This window comes from Macrobrachium rosenbergii, chromosome 18 (genome assembly GCF_040412425.1).
Source record: "Macrobrachium rosenbergii isolate ZJJX-2024 chromosome 18, ASM4041242v1, whole genome shotgun sequence".
NCBI classification, from domain to species: Eukaryota; Metazoa; Arthropoda; class Malacostraca; order Decapoda; family Palaemonidae; genus Macrobrachium; species Macrobrachium rosenbergii.
Window position 1 is genome coordinate 12,047,113 of NC_089758.1, and position 19,621 is coordinate 12,066,733.

Sequence of the window (19,621 nt, forward strand, 5' to 3'; positions counted from 1 at the left end):
ATTGATCAACTCCATCTTGTGAAACTTTTTAAATACCAACCTGAAGACGGTAGATCAATCAGGAAGAGAAGCGGAACCTTACTTTGAGTAGTTCCCCAAGGCGGGAAAAAAAAAGAGCCCACGACGTTAAAATACTTAATGTGTACTTTGCTCCCTCTTAAGCATTATGATTAAGTAAAGTGAGTGGAACCTTGAAGAATTTTGGGGGAAATCCGAGGAGCGAAAGTATATAGGATGTTGGTCTTGGGGTTTGCATGTTTATTTTTACTTTCGTCTGATCAGTAAGACTTGTTTACAACCAGTGCCGAATAGCTGCTTCCTTCATTGGTGATGCATAATTTTTGACATCTTTGCATTAGATAATAATCAATCGTTTACTTTTTTGTATATACATACACACCTGCGAACACACACACATATATATATATGTGTTTGTGTGTGTATTAACGTTTAAAGTTACGCAGGGGTGATTAAGTATCAGAATCGACTCATTGTTTTTTCATCTTCAGTTTATATTAACGCGTCAATAAACTTTCATTTCAAAGTGTGTAATTTGCATTAAGAACATTCATTTGTGTAATGAGTCTGAATGATGAATGTAATAGACAGTCCCTGAAGGACGTCGAGCCAACTTAAAGCAGAGAACTCAACCTTGCAGATACATGAGAGGGGAAGTGGTTGGGGGAGGGGGAGATTGGGGTGGGAGGGAGCTGAAGGAGTCGAGTTGCTATTGGGCGTTTATAATACCAAAGAGGTTTCGTGCCAAATCTTATGAACCATTATGTTTGTTACCTTGGAATTCTAAGGATTGTCGTTGTTTTATACGCAGTTTTTATCGATTTTGTCGTAGCATTTGACATACGTCTTTACGGCTGCGTTTGCTCTTGTTGGGGAATTTGTTAAAACTTTGCTTCTTGCTTAAGCCAAGTAAATTTAAGTCTTCGATTGCGAAGTGGTTAAGGAGGAGCATTTTTTTTTTTTTTTTTTTTTTTTTTTTACCTGAATAAATTTTTTTTTAATGGATGTGCGAATATGCCAGATTACCAATGATTCTTATGAATTTTCGAAATACTGTAGACACGTGAAGGTCGAGGAAGTGATTGATATAAAGCTGCCGTGCAGTTCTGCTTGCTACTCGGTAGGAGGGTGCAGGATATCTTAAGAAATAAATAATATATTTTTTCCTAGACTCAGTCTGATTTATTAGTTTTTAATTGTTTAATGCCAAAAGCCAGTACGTACATAAGAGGTATTTTATTGGTGCCAAATTTATAAAATAGTTCAAGTATTTAGGTCGCTTTAATAGTCAGCCCCTCTTCTGAAATTAACACTTTGGTGACTTATTGGCTCAGATATTTGGCAGCGCAGTTTTATTCTGCATCCAAAGAAATAAGAAAAACGGATTATTCACGTTACGCCTTAGCGAAAACAATGGGTTTATGGTCACTAGGTTGAATGTGTGTGCGTCTGTTTGTGGGTCCATTTGTTAATTGTGGTCGGCCGGCCTTGTGGTTAGTGGGACGGTCGAACCAGATAATATGGGAGGGTGGTAAGTGGGAGGGGGGAGGAATGTACGGAACTGGGTGGAAAGAAGCGAAAAGGTGAAAAATGGAAAAGAATTTTCAACAGCGTCAGGAGAAACATGCATTAATATATTTTGGGAATACTCAGGCGGATCAAGAAGAATGCCCATCATTTGCCCGAAGAGAATACAGAGATGTAAAACCACTAAAGGAAAATTTAAGGAAGAGTATTCTTCGATATCCGAAGCTGGATTTCGGGAGGAATGTTCATTAACCTCGAAGACTCAGACAATACAGGTAAAAGTATTCATCGCCCTCTGAAGCAGGATATAAGGAAGAATGTCCATCACATTCCTGAGCTAAAATGATATACCGAAGAGTATCTCCATCCAAAGCAGTCTGAAGGGAAGAGTGTTTGGTACCATCCGAGGGAAAATGTTGAATCTGGGCAGAAATTCCAGAACTTGTTTAACTACGTTTAGAATATCAAGGGAATCCATATAACACTGAAATATTAAAAAAAACAAGTTTAGGATCGTAGCCCCTAATATTTCGGAAACATCACCAGATGGGATTTCTTTATATTTCGTTTAGCTTAGAAACGTACCCAGATCATCTCCGACCGGAAGCAATAATTGGAGACTTGAAAAGCCCCAAAGCATGAGAGGTTCCGAGTGGTCCTAGTTCTTAGTTGAGACAAAGAATGTAATTAGTGAAGGTACATTAATTATATACCTTATGGAAACATTCATTGTTTACCTCGTCTTTAAGTTTCACTCGTATAACCTAGACTGCTGATCACTCTTAGAAGTGTTATAACCCGTCAAGTATAAGCTTTTACTTTATTGATATCTGAAATGAATTTGTCGTCACGCGTGTGATGTTACTTTTATAAATTAAGCCTTAATTTTTAAATGAAGACATAGAATGCCAGGTGTGAATAGGAAGGGGAACACAGCGTGGTAATTAACATCCAGGTAGGAAAAGAAAGTGCTTGCGTATTGCACAATTGAAAGCAATTAATACAACAACCTTTTCAGCATGCAATCTCTCTTTCTCCCTCTCTCTCCGTTCGCGTGCGTGACGGTAATCATTGAGTTTGCCATACGTTAATTTTAGATACCAATTATCTCATTATCATATTCATCGAATGTTAATTGAAAAGGAGATCTCGTATATATTATGTATTAAAACGCGGATAATATTTTTCCAGTGTGAATTCATAATCATAGCTAAAGCACTGAAAAGTCCAAATGAGATATAATATAAGGAAGGAAAAAACTTGCAAAATTTTTCAAGTATTGTTTAAGGATCTCCTCCCCTCTCTTTCTCTCTCTCTCTCTCTCTCTCTCTCTCTCTCTCTCTCTCTCTCTCTCTCTCTCTCTCTCTCTCTGCGTTAGCGAGCTCAGTTCTCGAACTGACCAGACAAGGAGGGACAATATGGGATGTTCATTAAAAATTCGGTATATCTCTCTTGACCTAGGCAGTGATTGAGTGCCTTCTAGTTGCAAGTGGAGAGAGAGAGAGAGAGAGAGAGAGAGAGAGAGAGAGAGAGAGAGAGAGAGAGAGAGAGAGAGAGAGAGAGAGGTTGGGGGAGGGGGACAGGAAACATGAGCATACAATATTCCATCCAGGACCCACTAAGCTTAGTGGGTCCTGATTCCATCAGAATTATAGTAGCGTAACGGAAGGTCTTCGGCAAGGTAATCTTCACCGACATGGTTGATGTTCTTCTTTAGAATATATTGTAATACTGTTTGGAATCTTGTATTGCATCTATGCTTCCGAAGAGAGACGAGGAGCATCTCTAGACTTTACTGAAACTCAGCCTCGAGTTCTGTCTTTTGGCCTTCTAAGAATTTCGTATATCATAGGTCGGGGGCCTTGTAATTCTGATGGTTCCTCATCTTTTTTTGGTCAGAATTTCCTGCTTGCCAATAACTAACCCTCTCTCTCTCTCTCTCTCTCTCTCTCTCTCTCTCTCTCTCTCTCTCTCTCTCTCTCTCTCTCTCTCTTGTGACCAAGTTATTTTTGTTTGTTTGTATCTATCTATCTATTGATTTATCAATCTATGTGTCTTGCACCAGAAACCTCCTTTATATAATCATTAATTATTAAAACCGCTCAGATTCTGGCTTATTTTTGAATGCAGCTCGAGTCGTTACGTCCAAATTTGTATAGAATCCACTTTTTTTTCTCAGTCCTTTGCGTGGCAAGTTTTTTGGTGGGGGATCGGGCGTTTTCGTTTAAGTTACTGTTCTAGTTTGCCGCCTAGATGTTGTATGTGTTATATATATATATATATATATATACATACACACGTATATATATACAGTATATATAGTATATATATATATATATATATATATATATATATATATATATATATATATATATATATATATATATATATATATATATATATATATATATATATATTGTGTTTTCGTGTATAGAAACTCCTTTTTAGTCCTGCGAAAACTCGAGGAGGAAGGGTTTTCAAATCGAAGGTTCTTTGAAGTAGATCAATATTTTCTCCTTAAGCCATAAAGGGAACCCTATCTACTTTTCTTCAATACCTCTAACAATGGGTGTGGATTTGGCAAGACTGTTGGCGTCAGATTGGGCGTGGTGTATATGTGGGCGAAGTGTGGGCGTGGGTAGAAGTGAGAGGGCTCTGTCGATCTATACTTCGCCCACGTAAAATCCTTGGGATTTGGGTAACCCCGCCCTGCCGACATAACCCCCACTAAAAATAATCCCTTGATTATATACCCCCAAGAAGTCCCCTTCCTGAGAGTTGGACCTCGGGCTCTTGAAGGCCCCTGAAAGGGTCCCATGCCATGAGCCACACAGGTTCCTCTACCTGTAATACATTACCCATGTAGGGTTATGATAAGCCTCATAGCCGTAATTGCCAAGTATTCACATAGGTTATCTTTGTTTCCATGAGCAAAGTGAACAGAAAGAGTTCCATATGTGAGACGTATTGCCATCAGCCCTTCCATAACCTTAAGCCTTCAACCATATGACTGCCCTTACGTTTGAATCATAGCCACGGGGAATTTAAACTAAACCTCATAGTGACCGGAAACACCCCCCCCCCCACCTCCCCAATTAGCTATTCTTATTTCTCTTTGTTTCCGTTGGCTTGGTTATAAGCCTTGGTGACCGACGTGTTTACAAACGTTATTTCTTAATTGACTTCCTGGCGCCAAACACATTTACCTAAGGTGCAACGTTTGACTTTAAGGCGTTCTTAAACGATACTTTATGGAATGTTGTTCTGTTAATATGAGGAATTTTTGCCGATGTTTCGTTCGTTTCTTAAGTCTTAAAAACTATTTTCCAGATTGTTTCTGAGAATGTAAAAAACTATTTTCCAGATTGTTTCTGAGAATGTATGTTCTGAGAACGCCAGTTTCTCGAAGGTACATCTGATCCATTATTTGTTTAGTATGCGCTCACTTCACTTTCTAATTAAATGCCGGGTACCTTTCAAATTATAAATTAGTAATATATCTGCTACTGACATTTAGCCTTATACGCGAATTGTTTATTATTGTTATATGACAAATGTATATTGATTAAAAAATTCCCTAAATAGCCTGCTTACTAAAGAAGTCAATCGTTTCATTCAAAAGGTCGACGGGTGTCCTTGTATAATAATGAACCATTCTTTTTGGACTTTTGCACCTAATAAGCTACAAAGTTCAAACGGCGTTTCAGGTATCTGGGGAATAGGATATGTTGCTTTTGAAGTTTTCCACATGCGACTTTGTCCTGAATCCGTTTGCTTTCGTTTTGTTCTGCATGTAAAAGCTAAAATAAAAATATATTCTATATGATTACGCGGTACAACAGAGAAATTTTATGTCATAAAACTTGTGGTTATTAATTTTTTTGAATAAACTAGTAATGATGTTCTCATTATTAAAAAACAGTATTTACGGCTTCACTGGCAATCGTAATCGTATTGCGCAAGGAGTAGTACTGTAAATTCTGTTCGGTCCGTTAATGATAGGCTTGAGCTTTGGAATATGAAAGTTGTTTGGCTTCTTGCAGCCATCAACCCATATTTAGACTTCAGGAAAATGCAAATTACGATAGGTTCTAGATTTTGTTTTGCTTTATAAAGATTTCATATATGTTGAATTTTGGTCGAAAGAGAGGATGATTAAGTACCTTCTGGAGACATACAGTTTTAGAAGAATTTTTGTCTACGTTTTTCTGTTTTTAATCAGATGTTTTCTGAATGTTGTACGGTTTTTTATTTTTTATGAACAAACCAACGCCACCACTGCATCATATCACGTGCTGATTAACAACTGAACTGACGCTTAAAGAATGTTCAGCATGTTGCCACTAGTCCTAAACTGCAAATTTGCATCAACTTACGCATATTATGGGGTTGCAGTGGCATTACAATACTGTCCCTGGCCAAAGCCATATAGAGAGTGAATAGGGTTGAGACACGCTGGCTATTGGCTAGCTGGACTGAAGAAAGACCTTGGCATACACACATTTGGACGCAGTTGAGGGCTGAAATTGGCATATATATCTATGCTTAACTCGAGGCGAGGTTAAGGATGAAGTCTTCATTCCAGCCGAGGATTTGTTGGTTCTTCATTTGATTCTGAGTATTTATTTATTCAGACATATTTCTGTTTGTGTTTACTTTTTGTATCTACGTATTTATGTTGTATGTACTTGGTTAATATTCAAATTCAGCAAAGGTAATTCCACTGAAGATGGCGCGAAAGGGAGATTCAGACAAAACTCATTGGACATGTTAATACATTCACACAGTCGTATGAAAATTAATGTTTACGCCTTCACATTTACAAGTCATCACCATTTTAAACATTGCCTTACCCCACCTGCTTGTTCTTGTGCTTTGTCGCGGGGCTTATTTTTATTGTTGACTGATTGATTCGGTTGGTACGCAGGGGTAAGTTCTCGATTAAGCCGTCAAGTACAGCAATGAGTTTGCTAGGCTTGTTGCCTAGTTTTTCTCTGAAACTATCTCTGAAGGGGGATATGAATCCTTGCTTATAAACATTTATTTATTTATTTGTCATTTTATTTTAAGCCATGTTATATGTTTTATAAACTAAATTTAATGATTTTCTTTTCTTTTCTCTTTGCAGTGAAAATGAAGCCGCCCGGCGGTTTCATGATAACATTCACGTTATATACGTTACTTTCGTTATGCTCAGTGGTAAGTACTGCTTTTTATTTTGCCCTTCAAGTATTTGTCTCATCTTGCATTGAAGATGATTTCCTGACGTTGGCTAATTCTCCGCTTTATCATATTTATTTAGCTTTTCTTTTGCTGTGATTATTCGTACATGTATGTTTACTCTAAAGACAAATTTGGTACGCCAGTGTTTCCCCAGCATGTTCTCTCTCTCTCTCTCTCTCTCTCTCTCTCTCTCTCTCTCTCTCTCTCTCTCTCTCTCTCTCTCTCTCTCTCTCTCTCTCAAAATTCTGTTCTGTCATTCCATTGATAGAATTCATTAATGTGTATGTATATATGTATTTATGTATGTATGTCATTATGTACACGTTTTGAATGGATCTCTTCTCTTTAACCTCCCTATTACACTTTTACTTAAACCTCTAACCTAGCTGATTATTTATCTAATGCCGTTCACTGGAAAATTAAATAGGCTCTCTTAGGTCCAGAGGGATCCATCTGATGCAATTTCACAGCAGTGTTGAAACGCTTGGTAGACAATATAAATATTGTAGGTAGCTGACCAAAGATGGATCGTAGATGGAATCCCTAGGGGAAAGTTCAGACAGTGGATAAGTTTTAGAAATGTGTACATACATACATACACATACATTTATATGTATATTTATTATGCGTGTGTGTGTGTGTGTATCATATTTGCGCTATATGCCTTAAATGTGTAATTGAATTCTAACATTAACGCCAAGAGTGATATCAGGGAGCATATTATAAATTATTTAAAATTTTGCTTGACATTACGATTTCTAAACCCTTTCTTTCCCTTAACCCTTTTTAATTTCTCAGTTTCATTGTGGTGTTCATGAGCGTTTCCAATATGTTGCTTGAGAGAGTTTCTTTTGTGTGCGTGTGTGTATCTTTAGAAGTTTTTCCTGTAGGGAATAATTTTTTCATACAAGTGTTTTACATAAAATCAGGGAAGGGTTTTTATTAAATCCTTCATTTCATTGAAAAGCTTACTTTCTCTTACCAGCCAAAAAAGGAAAATTGAGGTTATTTGCTATAATTTAGTAATTAGGAACTAGTGATCAATTCATCCTTTTTTTTAGGGGAAACCAGCTTTGGTTTTTAGTTACTTTAATCATCGCTATATATGTTATTATTATTGTTCAGTCAAGGGTCCATTCTACAGAGAGAGAGAGAGAGAGAGAGAGAGAGAGAGAGAGAGAGAGAGAGAGAGAGAGAGAGAGAGAGAGAGAGAATCATGCCGATAATCTCCTTGGAAAGATTGGCAGTAATGACTCTTTGCGGGATGGAGAAAGCCCGAGTGAGGAAAAGAACCGGAAAAACGACACTGAACAAAGCTTTTCCTCCTCCTCCTCCTCCTCCTCCTCCTCCTCCTCCTCCTCCTCCTCCTCCTCCTCCTCCTCCTCCTCCTCCTCGCTTCCTTCATCCTTCTTCCCTCCCTCCTTGCCGCTTGTAAGATTCTCACTCATAAGCGCGATTTCCCTCGAAGCCACTAATGATGCATAAGCCGTTTCATTCTCATTCTAATTAAGCTATTATTAAAGTATAAAATTTCACATCGCCCCCTCAGGTTTTCTTTTTGAGGGGAAAAAAGATAGAAATGGTGGTTTTTTTCGACTTTATCCATTTTCACTTTTATTATTGGTTATATTTTTATGTATTTATAGACCCTTATATTTTATATATATTTATATATATATATATATATATATATATATATATATATATATATATATATATATATATATATATATATATATATATATATATATATATATATATATATATATATATATATATATATGTATATATATATGAGAGAGAGAGCGCACTTACTTTTATAAAGGTATATATACGGATACGCTTTGTTTCTTAAGCTGCGTCTAAGCCAAGTTATATAAAAATAATTAATTTGGTTTATGAATTAAAATTTCCTTTTTAGGCACATAGCGGTAGTCCATGTATGAAGAAATATTACAAAGCCTTCATATGTCCGTGCATTCTTTGACAGTTCCGTCACTCCGTTATTTTAGGCCCTTCCTGTAGTTTTCAGTTTTTCATCTTTTTTTTTTTTTTTAGATAAGCGAAATGACAGACCCATAATTTAAATGGAAGGCATTTTCCCTTGCCATTATTCTTCTCTCTGATACGTTTAAAAGTATGATGAAAGTGAAAAGGTGTTTTGTACCTCTCTACTTTTATTTTTTTTTTACTATTATAAAATACTTTAATAATAATAGCCTTTTTTGTTGTTTTCAAGACAAATCACAGGCGATTTTATCCATTTGTCATTCTTTTTAAAACTATCGTAGAGTAATATTGAAAGAGAAAATTTCAGTGTTGTCTTTTAGCCGTCGACAAAAGCAAGATATAAGAAAAATATTTAGTCTCATCATTTTATATGAACCAAAAAAAAATGGACACAAAATGCTTACATCACACTGAATGTCACCGAACGGATTCACTTTCTGGAAGCTCTCATTTCTTTTTTTAGTTTTCTCGCTTTAGTTTCAGGAATTCCAGATATATTCGGCTTTCCGTTTAGAATTTTGTTTCTTGATCGTTAATTTCTTTTGCACTTCTATTTCTAATTAGCCTGAGCGCCAATTACTCTAAAAGTATTGGGTTAAGAATATTGAAAGTTATTTTACCTTTACCGATGGTGTTATGCGTTTTTTAGAGTTAAAACTTCAACAGTATTGCAAATGATAGTTTACACAGAATTCATTTAGATGTGTACTTTGATGACATTTTAATCTAGAAACCATTTTTATGAAAACTGTATTAAAATTGAAGATTAAAGTTTTCAGGCTTGAATTCCGTCGCACTGCGTAACAATTTTTCTTGGCGCTATAACTTAGGATTTCGCCTCTATATGCATTTGGTCTTTAATTCATCTGCTTATCCTGAAATAGATAGGGTATAAGAATAGGAACTGAATCCAGCAGGGGAACGCTCCACCTTTGCTGAACGATCATTTTAATTATTTAGTTTAAAATTCTCTCTCTCTCTCTCTCTCTCTCTCTCTCTCTCTCTCTCTCTCTCTCTCTCTCTCTCTCTCTCTCTCACACAGTAGTGACTGCCCTCCTTTACCAGATGATCCTTTGAGAAACTACAGACCTCAGACCTCCCCGAAGCAAGGATATTACCCGTAATGAGGAAAACAGTCGTCTCATTTACCTGTCATCATCATACCTGTTGTGCGGAAGAGAGATCCAATCGATAGATCTTCATTTAGGTCTGAAGATGACTGACTCGCAGAAAGTGGGGGGGCTGTGATTACTGGTGTATATTACCTACTTGTGTGAATACTGTGTGTGTGTGTAAGAGAGAGAGAGAGAGAACAAACATGCGTGCTTGAGGTGGAGTGACCTGTTAAGTTTATGGATTTCCATTGTTTTTCTTAGGGAAGAGATGTTTCCCCTCTTAAATTTACTTCTGTGTGAAATTTACTAATAGCATCGATGGTAGCCTATGTTCTATTTTAAAGGTAAATCGAGATATAACAATATTAGTAATTAAATGCAAATTATTAGGAATTATAGCGTAGTTATTCCTTTGTGCATTTATCTCCCATCACCACAGTTATGAAACACAAGCTGAATTAATCCTTGAATAAGAAGAATGAACAGTAACGATGATATTTCAAGTGACTTGACAAATATTATCAACGTTAGATTACAATAGGAACTTTGGTCTTTATTTTATTAGTTTCCAGATCTGGTAGAAAGGGAAAGGTGAAATTTGAGTCGACGATTATCTCAAAGCCCCGCCTGTTAACATAATTATTTTATGATTATACTCTCGGGTATTTTAAGATAATGAGTGGCTGTAGTCTTTTTGTAGATTTCAGATTTTATTCAACCTTCTCTTTAACGAACTTTATTAAACAGGTGAATAATCGTAGATACCTGATATTCGTATTACGTTATAATGGCTTTGTTCACTTTTGTTATGTGCCAAAAAGTTGGGACGAGAAATAATAAGAAAGTATATTGTGAAGAATCCTATTTTGGTGTTGCCACCAATCTTGGTTTTTTACGCTTCTCTTTCATTTGAACAAATTTAGTCGAGTAAACATTTACTTTTTTGGGTCTGGGAACTTGTGTAATTATTGAAGTTTGCTCAAAGTGAAGTCGTCTAATCACAGACATATTCACAGAGCATGAAAGAGGAGTCCAGTGAAATGTGTAACCTTTCAAGAAGAACGAGTTATTTTGACCGTGTAACGATGTTGACGTTGGTGATTTCAACGAATTTGAGTAGTAATCCGTGAAGGCACGTTTTTATGTATGAGGATGATATTAGGTGATTTCAACGCATTCGGGTAATTATCCACGGTGACATATGCATATTCTGGTAATTGTCGTACGTATCACGTTCATTGCTAACTTATTCAAGTAATCATCCCAAGTCCCACTTGCAACATTTGTTTCGGTATTTATTCTGAAACCTAAGTACTTTGTATCCTGCTTTTAAATGATGCATTGAAAGCGAATTTGTCGGAAGTGCTTCTGTGGTCGTCTAGATATTGTTTTTCAGTGAATTTTTTTACCACAAGTATTAACTTTCAATATTCTGGGAAACTACAGATTATATATATATATATATATATATATATATATATATATATATATATATATATATATATATATATATATATATATATATATATATATATATATATATCTCGGTCAGTCCGTCTACTCATCACGCTTCTGTCTGGTATTCCTGTGTACTGAGCAAAGACGGAATTTAGGACTAAATCCTTCTTACCATAACTTTCTCCAGATGTTCCGAATGAATTACTGGGTTCGTTGGCCATTCCGTTTGGGGCTCGGTCAGTCCACAGTCTGGACGAAAGCCGTGTAGCATGTAGATGTCGTCTCAATGACCAGATTATAAAAAGGAAAGCTGGAGACGCGCTCACCACTTCCGCTTTGAATCACTAAGAGCTGGAATGATGGCGCACGAATTTCAAGCGTCGGTAGTACACCTCTCTCTCTCTCTCTCTCTCTCTCTCTCTCTCTCTCTCTCTCTCTCTCTCTCTCTCTATATATATATATATATATATATATATATATATATATATATATATATATATATATATGTATATATATATATATATATATATATATGTGTGTGTGTGTGTGTGTGTGTGTGTGTGTGTGTGTGTGTGTTTGTAAGCACGCTTGTTTCGTGTATATGTGATGTGGCTTTGAGTACTTTATTGGAACATAATATGAACAGCCCAGTTCGTTGTTGCATAATCTTTAGTTTATGTCTTTTTCGTCCCATTATAATGTAGTTGTTACCTAAGTTCCAGCTGTAATCTTTAAGTTATTCAGTATTTTGTCTGGTTTGTATTATCCATAATCTTACGGAACCATTGTGCATGGGGAGTGTGCCGAGATAATTTCTTGCATGTACTTCTGTGCCTTCATATGCTTATGTATTTTCTTTTATTTATATCTGTGGCTTTAACTGCTTATATTCATTAGTTTTTCTTTATAGTTTAGGTTAATTTTCAGTGTCCCATACACGATAATGACATTTCTGTGCATATTTGATGAGAATCCAGAATGTTGCTTCTTGTAACGTTAACTTTTCGTACGCTGTCATCAGTGACAGTTGAAGTTATGTTTCAGATACACCCTTATTTTGTATGCTATTTTCCCTTCAAAGGTTCTATTAAGTCCCAACCTCTCGCACATAACAGATACCTGTGAAGGAATCGCCTGAAAGTTGTCGAAAGTTTCTGTTTGCATCCACTACTTTTCCATTCAAGTTTGTATTGATTTCCAAACCTACATGTAAGTCACGGGCGTGACTGGAGGAAGTGCCTCCTCGGAGATTGCCCAAGTTTTTCCCCTATTCGCATGAAATGCAAGGTGAAAGTGAAATTTTCAGGGGTAAGAGGAAAGGCGCTGTCGAAATCCCCATAAGAGCGACCTGAAGAAAGGTAATGATGATCCATTTCAGACGCATAAATATCTGAGAACCCCCTGTCCACCCGTCACCCTCCCCTCCCCCTTAACCCGCCTTTATAACGAGAGGCACTTGAGGACGAAGCCAGAAATTAGGACAGAGTGGAAACAATTATTCCATTCCAGTTATTCCTCGAGGTGGGGAAAAAGAAAGTGTATCATAATAATAATCCTTTGCGACACGGTGGTTGTACAATCTTGAAAAAAACTTTTGGGGGGAATTAAGTCATATTTTTTTTTCCATCTAATTAACGTTTCGTAACGTTTATAGGAACTGCTTTCTTTGGGAAGCTAATAATTCATAACGCGTATATAATTCTTTTAAGTAAGGCGTTTTTTCATGTGTTTATTTTTAGTCATATCGAAAAAATTTCGCTAATGTATAACTCCCAAGGCGACCATTTTTGTAGGTTTCATAATGAATCCCTCACATGTGACAGTCCTCTCTTTTTTAATGAAACCGTTTAGGAGAAAGTTTAGTGTAGCTATTATGGGAGGAAAAGAACTTTCCTCCAGAAATTGGCCATAATGTATCATCACTTATCATCATTTTCTGGACAATTGCCCCATTTTTTTGCGCTCGAGTCGTGAGCGAATTCATCTTCATGTCGGTGCATTGGAAGTCTGTGCCGGTTGGAACGACGGCTTTTCCTTTCGCATCCTCCTCTGTCAGAATTCCAAGGAGTTCTCAGATATTGGGTTGCTATAGAAAGTGTTTGTTGTTATTATGGCTTTGCCTTTAAACAATTACGAATCCAGGTAATAGATAAAAGACGAGACAGAAGTAACTAAAATAATTTCGTTAACTTGTATGACTGAATATGGTTTAGGCTAAAGGTTAAATGTATAGTTTTAATAACGAAAAATAAATAAGAAACGAAGTTGGAATATATATGTAATTTCAAGCAGTAAATCTATGAATGAAACCATTGAAAAAGATACAAAAATTGTAACAATGTTATGTAGTATTTTTCACACGAAGGTTAAGTTGTGAAATTCGGTTAATAACACACAAAAAAACTATAGTTCTCTAATTCACAGGTCTGAAAGTTACACCAAGTAATTAAAAAAAAAAAACCTCTTCCGCAGTTTTACGAATTACCGAACTTGAGACAGCCGGGTTAACATTAACTCATAAAATGTAGGTCTGAGGGGTCGCTGGTTGCAGAATACCAGACCTAGGTGGAATTTGTTGCGACTGGAGGGGTTTTAAGTGGCGGTCCGCCCTCTGTCTGCCATTCACCGAACCTTACTTTTCATGTTCCTTCAATGAGGGTGTCTGTAGAAGACGCCCTTTGCCTTCTGGAGAGCAAAGCGTAGATTAGGTGATGTGAAATGTACCTGGTGTGGCTGAGTCTTGCTGGAATGGTGGGGAGTTGTTTACAGTATGGCGTAACTCGGGTTACATTTATGTATTTCTTCTTTTAGTCTTCGTATGTATTCGTTCGTTAATGAAATTTTCAAGTGTTTTCATTTATATAAGTTAATCATTGATATATTTATTTATTTATTTGCCTCTTATGTCGAAGGATTTTTGTGTTACGATGTCATTCCCCGTTCTCATCATTATTGCTTGTGCGTACCTCTCTCTCTCTCTCTCTCTCTCTCTCTCTCTCTCTCTCTCTCTCTCTCTCTCTCTCTCTCTCTCTCTCTCTCTCTCATGCAAATTTGAAAATTGCAGGCCATGCCAAGACAGCGTATATCCTCTTCCAAACCCTAAATCCTCGCCTTTTATTTGGGGCTGTAAAACATTTTGCGGTTGATGTAAATTTTTTGGTGATTTGCGGCAACAGCCCTATAGGAATAAAAGGAAGGAGGCTCGGAATGTGCAAGATGACGAACAGCAATAAAAGATAATATGGTAACCTTTTTTTTAAACGGTGGTCTAGGTGGTGTGTCATCCCCAGCAGTAAATGTCACAGAAGGTGCGAATGGGGACTTCGCTTTCATGTAAAGTAGGGTGTGTGCTCGTGCCTCCGTGTGCGTGTGTGTGTTTGTGTGTGAGGCAGGTATAAGAATACGTAAAAGATAATTATAATCATTATAGGTAAACAGAACCTTGCGCTTCTTCTGTCCTAGAGGGTTTTTTCGGTTTGTAGAGAAAGGTATTCTTATAATTGCGTTCACTCGCACAGGTTCTCTCTCTCTCTCTCTCTCTCTCTCTCTCTCTCTCTCTCTCTCTCTCTCTCTCTCTCTCTCTCTCTCTCTCTACAAAAATCTTTAGTAATGTAATGAGAGTCCAATATTGAATAATGGATGCTATAGTTAGGTACGAGTTTTGTTATATCACTTGAACCTTCAGTTTTCTTTTTCCACCTCATTTTTCCTTATGGTAGGTTAGGTAAGGGTATTGGAAGGCCCAGTCGATTTTCAGGTTTTTTTTTAATATTCCATGGAAGATTTCATGAGATATACTGTATATAATCTAAACTTTCTAGAAATTAATTTTCACGGCGGTTCCCCCGAATTCGGTCTGCGACTGCCACGAAAAGTAGGTTGCCATATCATGTAATAACCTCTTGCTTTCACAGAAAGCACCAAGGAAACATAGAGAGAAATGGAGAAATTACAGAAAGAAGCATACTGGAAAACTGATTTTCATTAAGTTTAATACAAGTACATTCACGGACACACTTTGTGTTCTCAGTAGTTTCTTCAAAACATGCGATAATCAAAATAAAATGAAATATGGTTGCTTGTGTATGAGAGAAAAAGTTTGTTTGGACTTGATGTTTAGGAAAATATTCAGCATGTTAATTAAATCATGCCAGTAGAATATGTTAACTATCAAGAATTGAGAGAGTCCCTAAAAGACTAGCAGAAGTTTCTTCAGTTGCTGAAGGAGGGAAATTGAGATTGAAGCGAGAGAAAGTGTGTATTTTTTCTTATTGTGTGAAATACTGGTGTCTTCTGTCTGTTAGGTTGGGAGTTTGATAGAAATTTAGGAATATGAAAGAGAGAGAGGGAGAGAGAGTGTGTGTGTGTGTGTGTGTGTGTGTGTGTGTGTGTGTGTGCGTGTCTGTGTTATGTATATATGCATAAAATTGGAAATGCATGAAATTCAATAATTCCACTCTATCTCTTTTTCTCTTTATCTGTCTATCTCTCTATCCATTTACTTTATTTATCTATCTATCTAAGAGAGATATTTGTGCTTTGATTTTATATATATATTGATTTTATATATATATATATATATATATATATATATATATATATATATATATATATATATATATATATATATATCATAGAAATACACATTATATATCTCTCTCTCATTTATTTTTCTCTTTTATTCTACAAACATACTAAGGAATGTTTGTAGCTTCAAGAAAATAGAAAATAAAAACAGAAAAACATATATACTATATATGTGTGTGTGTGTGTGTGTGTTTAAAATCATCATTGCTTATTGTTTCTTTCCTATCGTAACTTCTCCATTCCAACCGCGTATAATGTGTGGGGTCAGAGCCGTGTGACCTCAGTCATAGACCTCTGCTAGTACATCATTGTGAGGTAATGTTATTTAGCTGAGGACCCCCCCCCCCGCCAGTTTCTCTGAACATTACAAACATAAAAACGTGACAATACCAATCCATAGAAAGAAATGTTTTGAGCATGTTACCGTCACTCATCAACCGTCCATTGACTGTGTTAATGTCTTTTGTAGTTGTTTACATTTATACTGGATTTTTCTGTATCTTATTCAAGTACTGGATGGCGACAATTTGTTTATTAATCATTTTTAAGTATCACCAAATACCTAAATACTAGGAGATAAGAATGGTATTTGTTTTTTAATACTTTCCTGTTAGAATAGACCTTATATTGATAGAATATGTATTTCATTATGCTTATGCTCTTGTTTGATATAATCAGTGTTTCAGATGTAGATGCATGGGTATGAATTATATGAATATAATTGATTAGTTCACGTCTGAATATAAAGATATATTTTACAAATATCTGGAATAATTATTGATGCGGAACCTTCTCTTAAAAAGGACTGGAGAAGTAATCGATCGCCTCATAAATTCACTTCACAAATTGTTGAGAACCGTAGCCTTTTTCTAATTTTTGTCAACATCACCATCTTTTCCATCTACTCCTCTGAATCCTCCCTCTACTTTTTTTTCTAATCGTTTTCTATCTTCCATAACCTTAATAATGTGTAACATTATTCAAATCACTCCCTTCTTCTTCTTCTTCTTCTTCTTCTTCTTCTTCTTCTTCTTCTTCTTCTTCTTCTTCTTCTATTTACTTCGTCATTTAAATCACCTTCTCTTCTTTCTTCCCCTTCGCATTCCTCCGGCGATGCCCCTAAGGTGAAGGTGATTCAGGGTGAAAGTGAAGATGCTTAGTTGTACTATTCATCATCCTTCGTAATTCCCTTGTTTAGGTGGCACTTGGCAGTGTGGGAATCGTAGATGCCATTTGTCTTCTTGGGGAATCTTTCTCTTGTGGTGTTATTGTTGTTGTTGTTGCTGCTGCTATTAATTCGTAGGTGTTTTTGCAGCTCATATATCTTTTAATGTAGATGCTTTTCATGATAGAAAATAAACGTTTTTAGTAAAGCAAAATAAAGGGGATGTTTGCATTCCACAGTAACTGATACCTTAATTGAATTTTACTTGTATCGATAATCATCAAGAATTTATATATATATATATATATATATATATATATATATATATATATATATATATATATATATATATATATATATATATATATATATATATATATATATATATATATATATATATATATATAAAGCGTTAGAATACCGGCCATTTAATAATGTGGTTGTTTGTTTTCAATCAGATTTTAATCCAGATTATGTCGTTAAAGAGAGAGAGAGAAAGATAGCGATAGTAAAGTGAGTTGAAAGCGAGATAGAGTTTAAAATGTGCCAGAAGTGTCCCAGAGACTGGCACACAGACATGCTGAAATGAAGGCGTGAGGGAGATGAAACAAAATAAACACGAGATAAGTAGAGAGATGGGTAAAGAACGGGCTTATAAAACGAAGGAGTCGTCTTCAAACAGAAAAATAATTTCTAGGTGTAATTATTGTTGATTAGTAAACTGGACGGTTGGACTGACAACGCACACCAATCGTAACGTCATAGTAAAAACAAACCGTCCCGCAGCTACCAATTTGCCCAAGTAGATAATCCACCGATTAGGAATTTCAGCAGCTAATCAAGTGTAACGCTTATGTATCTCGTAGGACTGGATCATCCGCGCGCGCGTGAGAACTTTTGCCTTAGAGTATAATTTTCTTTCCTCGTTTGAATCGGTGTAACGTAGCCCCAAGGCAATCTTTCATTTGTTTTTATTATTACAGTAATTGTGGTCGTTCTTGAGAAAAGTGAAAATCATTTTTCTTTTCGCTGTTTATTCCCCAAGGTCAAGATGCCACGAGGCTTACAACGTGTAATAATTCTTTCCAGTAATGAAGTTTGTGTCGTTGTAACGGTATTTTTTATTGAAATATCTTGATACATTTGGCAGAAGATGTGCTCTCGTGCTTGCAATTGCGTTTACTTTTTTGTCAGTATGAATTTGTTTTCGATTTCTTTAAGATTATTGCGCAAACTGTTATATTACACCTGTGTCTGGATATGAATAGATAGAGGGTGTGCCCGTACTCGTGTAATTAAAGGATTCCGTTGTAATTGCCTCACAAGGAGTCTTAACGAAAAACAAGACTCTTCCGTGTGGTAAGCAATTAAAGACATCGATCGGTAAATTATTGACTCACGCCTTCTCGGTTGATTAATATTTCAAAATCTTCTGAAAGCCTTCTTGATGTTCTTTAGCAGAGGATCATGTTGCATCCCCAGTCTAACCACAGCCATCGGAAATATCTACTATGCCACCGCCTCTTTCTCTCCTCCGTCTTATTCTTCCTTTTCTACGAGTGAAAGCGTCCTACAAATCCCCAAAGAGGAGTGAGTACCTGCGTTGAGAAATTCCTCGCGTCGTCTCATAAAACGCATGTGTTCATTTTCGTAGTTTTTTTTATCCTCTCGCGTGATTGCCCCGTCGATGTCGAAGATGCTAGGTCCACACAAATTATAAGTGGGCTTCCGTCGATACGAAGGGCTTCGGAAGGTACACATGTGCATGCAGCGGAGTTGGCTGGCTTCAAAATATAGACCGCTAGAAGTGTGTCACAGAGTCGGCGAGGGAGGAGGGGAAAGTCTTGGACGGACTCCTCTGGGAGGTTTGGTTGTTTCGTCTCGACCGCAGCAGCATACCAACCCTTCTGGTTAAGTGTTATGTGTGTTTATGCTCAAGTCGTACCGTGTTTGATGTATGTATGGACCTACGTGCAAGTGTACTGTGCTACAGTCTCTCTCTCTCTCTCTCTCTCTCTCTCTCTCTCTCTCTCTCTCTCTCTCTCTCTCTCTCTCTCTCTCTCTCAAATTCGTTAATGAATTGTCAGCGTTTCAGTTGAACAGAAATGTTGAAGGTTTTACTTTTTATATATATATATATATATAGATAGATAGATAGATAGATATTGTGTGTGTGTGTGTATGTTGTCTTATTAACAATGTTATTAGCATAATGTTGACGTTCTCCCGCCCCCAAAACTGCTCTCCCTGTGTTGTGTACGCCCATTACGCTGACAATAGTAAACATTACTCTTTTGTCAGTGAGTGTTAATTACCTTCTAGTAGGTAAAGCGAGCTCCGAGCCTGGAAATAATTGCCATCCACGAGTAAGCTAACTGATATATTGTTTAGGAATTACCTTAAAGTTACGACTACCCGAATTTCTTCTGTGTATTAATTTCGGTTTGTTTTCCCTCTCACTTTTTTAAATGATGTTGATTTTGGTTTAAAGATCAACAGTCGTAGCTACATATGTATA

General features: G+C 36.5%; 1 protein-coding gene across 1 annotated transcript in view; it reads left to right on the forward strand.

Annotated features, from left to right (window-relative positions):
- LOC136847945 (uncharacterized) overlaps window positions 1–19,621 on the forward strand; it is a 313,292-nt gene that overhangs the window by 47,249 nt on the left and 246,422 nt on the right. The window contains 1 exon segment of the mRNA XM_067119965.1: window positions 6,674–6,744. Coding sequence (XP_066976066.1) covers window positions 6,674–6,744 — 71 coding nt within the window.